The sequence below is a fragment of the Eimeria mitis genome, genomic scaffold, assembly GCF_000499745.2.
Source record: "Eimeria mitis Houghton genomic scaffold, Emh_scaff1789, whole genome shotgun sequence".
NCBI classification, from domain to species: Eukaryota; Apicomplexa; class Conoidasida; order Eucoccidiorida; family Eimeriidae; genus Eimeria; species Eimeria mitis.
In genome coordinates, this window is record NW_013570107.1 from 6,299 (window position 1) to 8,216 (window position 1,918).

General features: G+C 37.6%; 1 protein-coding gene across 1 annotated transcript in view; it reads left to right on the forward strand.

Moving 5' to 3' along the window:
• Nucleotides 1-1,918, forward strand: part of EMH_0043550 (uncharacterized protein) — a gene marked incomplete at both ends in the record, with an annotated part of 5,755 nt that overhangs the window by 2,668 nt on the left and 1,169 nt on the right. Inside the window, one exon of the mRNA XM_013495854.1 lies at nt 1,423-1,916. Coding sequence (XP_013351308.1) covers nt 1,423-1,916 — 494 coding nt within the window. The remainder of the gene's footprint in view (nt 1-1,422; nt 1,917-1,918) is intronic.

A 1,918-nucleotide genomic window follows, 5' to 3' on the forward strand; every position in this document is an offset into this window, starting at 1 on the left:
TTCTTTTTTGTTTTTTATTTTTTATTTTTGTTTTTGTTTTTTTTCTTTTTATTATTTTTTTATTTTTATTTTTCTTTTTCTTTTTTTTGCTTTTGTTTCCTTTCTTTTTATTCTTATTTTGTCTCCTTTTTTTCTTTTTGTCTCCTTTTTTCTCCTTTTGTCTCCTTCTGTCTCCTTTTGTCTCCTTTTATTTCTTTTGTCTCCTTTTGTCTCCTTTTGTTGTCTCCTTTTCCTAATTATTTATTATATTCTCCTGTCTCTTGTCTCCTTTCTTTTTCTCTCATTTTTTCTTCTTTTTGTCTCCTTTTTTTTTCTTTTTGTCTCCTTTTTTCTCTCCCCTCTCTCCCTTTATTTCTTCTGTCTCCTTCTATCTCCTTCTGTCTCCTTTTGCTGTCTCCTTTTAGCATCTGTGTCTCCTTTTCCTAATTATTTATTATATTCTCCTGTCTCCTGTCTCTTGTCTCCTTTCTTTTTTTCTCATTTTTTCTTCTTTTTCTTTAATTTTTTTTTCTTTTTGTCTCTTTTTTTTTTCTTTTTGTCTCCTTTTTTCTCTCCTCTCTCTCCCTCTATTTCTTTTGTCTCCTTTTGTCTCCTTTTGCTGTCTCCTTTTAGCATCTGTGTCTCCCTTTCCTAATTATTTATTATATTCTCCTGTCTCTCTTCATCGTTTGGCGGACCCCCCCCAGCCTGTCTCCGCTTTCGAGTGGAAGCTAATCACCCCAAAGTTAGTTTTTTTTGTCTCCTTTTTTTCTTTTTTTTTTCTTTTTTTTTTCTTTTTTTTGTCTCCTTTTGTCTCCTTTTTGTCTTTGTTTTGTCTCCTTTTCTTGTCTACTTATGTCTCCCTTTTTTGTCTCCTTTTTTTCTTTTTTTTTTCTTTTTTTTTCTTTTTTTTGTCTCCTTTTGTCTCCTTTCTGTCTCTCTTTTGTCTCCCTTTTGTCCCTTTGTGTCTCCCTTTTTTATTTCCTTTTTTCTCTTTTTTTGTTTCTTTTTTTTTCGTTCTTTTTGTCTCCTTTTGTCTCCTTTCTGTCCCTCTTTTGTCTCTTTTTTGTCTCCTTTTTATCTGCTGCTTTTGTCTCATTTTTGTCTCCTTTTTTGTCTCCTTTTTGTCTCCTTTCTCTTTCTTTTTTGTCTCCTTTCTTCTTTTTGTTTTTATTTCCTTTTGTTTGCTTCTTTGTTTCCTTCTCTGTCTCCTTTTGAATTGTTGTTTTTGTCTCTTTTTTTTCTTTTTTTTTTCTTTTTGTCTCTTTTTTTTTCTTTCTTTTTTCTGTCTCCTTTCTGTCTCCTTTTAGTCTCTTACTATATGTATTTTCTCTCCCTTAATACTACATTTATTTTCTTTTTTTTTTTTTATTTTTTTATTATATTTAATATAATTATTTTAATTTATAAACTGCTGCAGGCGTTTCTCTTCTTTGTATATAGAAAGACAAAAGAAGGCCTTGGCCTGTCTCCTCACCTCTGCTGCTTCTTCTGGGCTGTATCAGCAGTTCACTCCTGCTGCTGCTGCTGCTGCTGCTGCTGCTGCTGCTGCTCCTGCTGCTGCTGCTGCTGCTGCTCCTGCTGCTGCTGCAGTTGCTGCTCCTGCTGCTGCAATTGCTGCTCCTGCTGCTGCAGTTGCTGCTCCTGCTGCTGCAGTTTCTAGTCCTCCTCCTGCTCCTGCTGCTGCTGCTGCTGTTGCTGGTAGCAGCAGCAGGAGCAACAGCAGCAACTGCAGCGCTATCAGCAGCAGCAGCAACAGCAGCACTAGCGGCAGCAGCAGCAGCAACAGCAGCTACAGAGCCATTAGCAGCAGCAGCAACAGCAGCACTACCAGCAGCAGCAGCAGCAGCAGCAGCAGCAGCAACAGCAGCTGCAGCACCAGCAACAGCAGCATTAGCACCAGCAGCAGCAGCAGCAGCAGCAGCAACAGCAGCAGCAG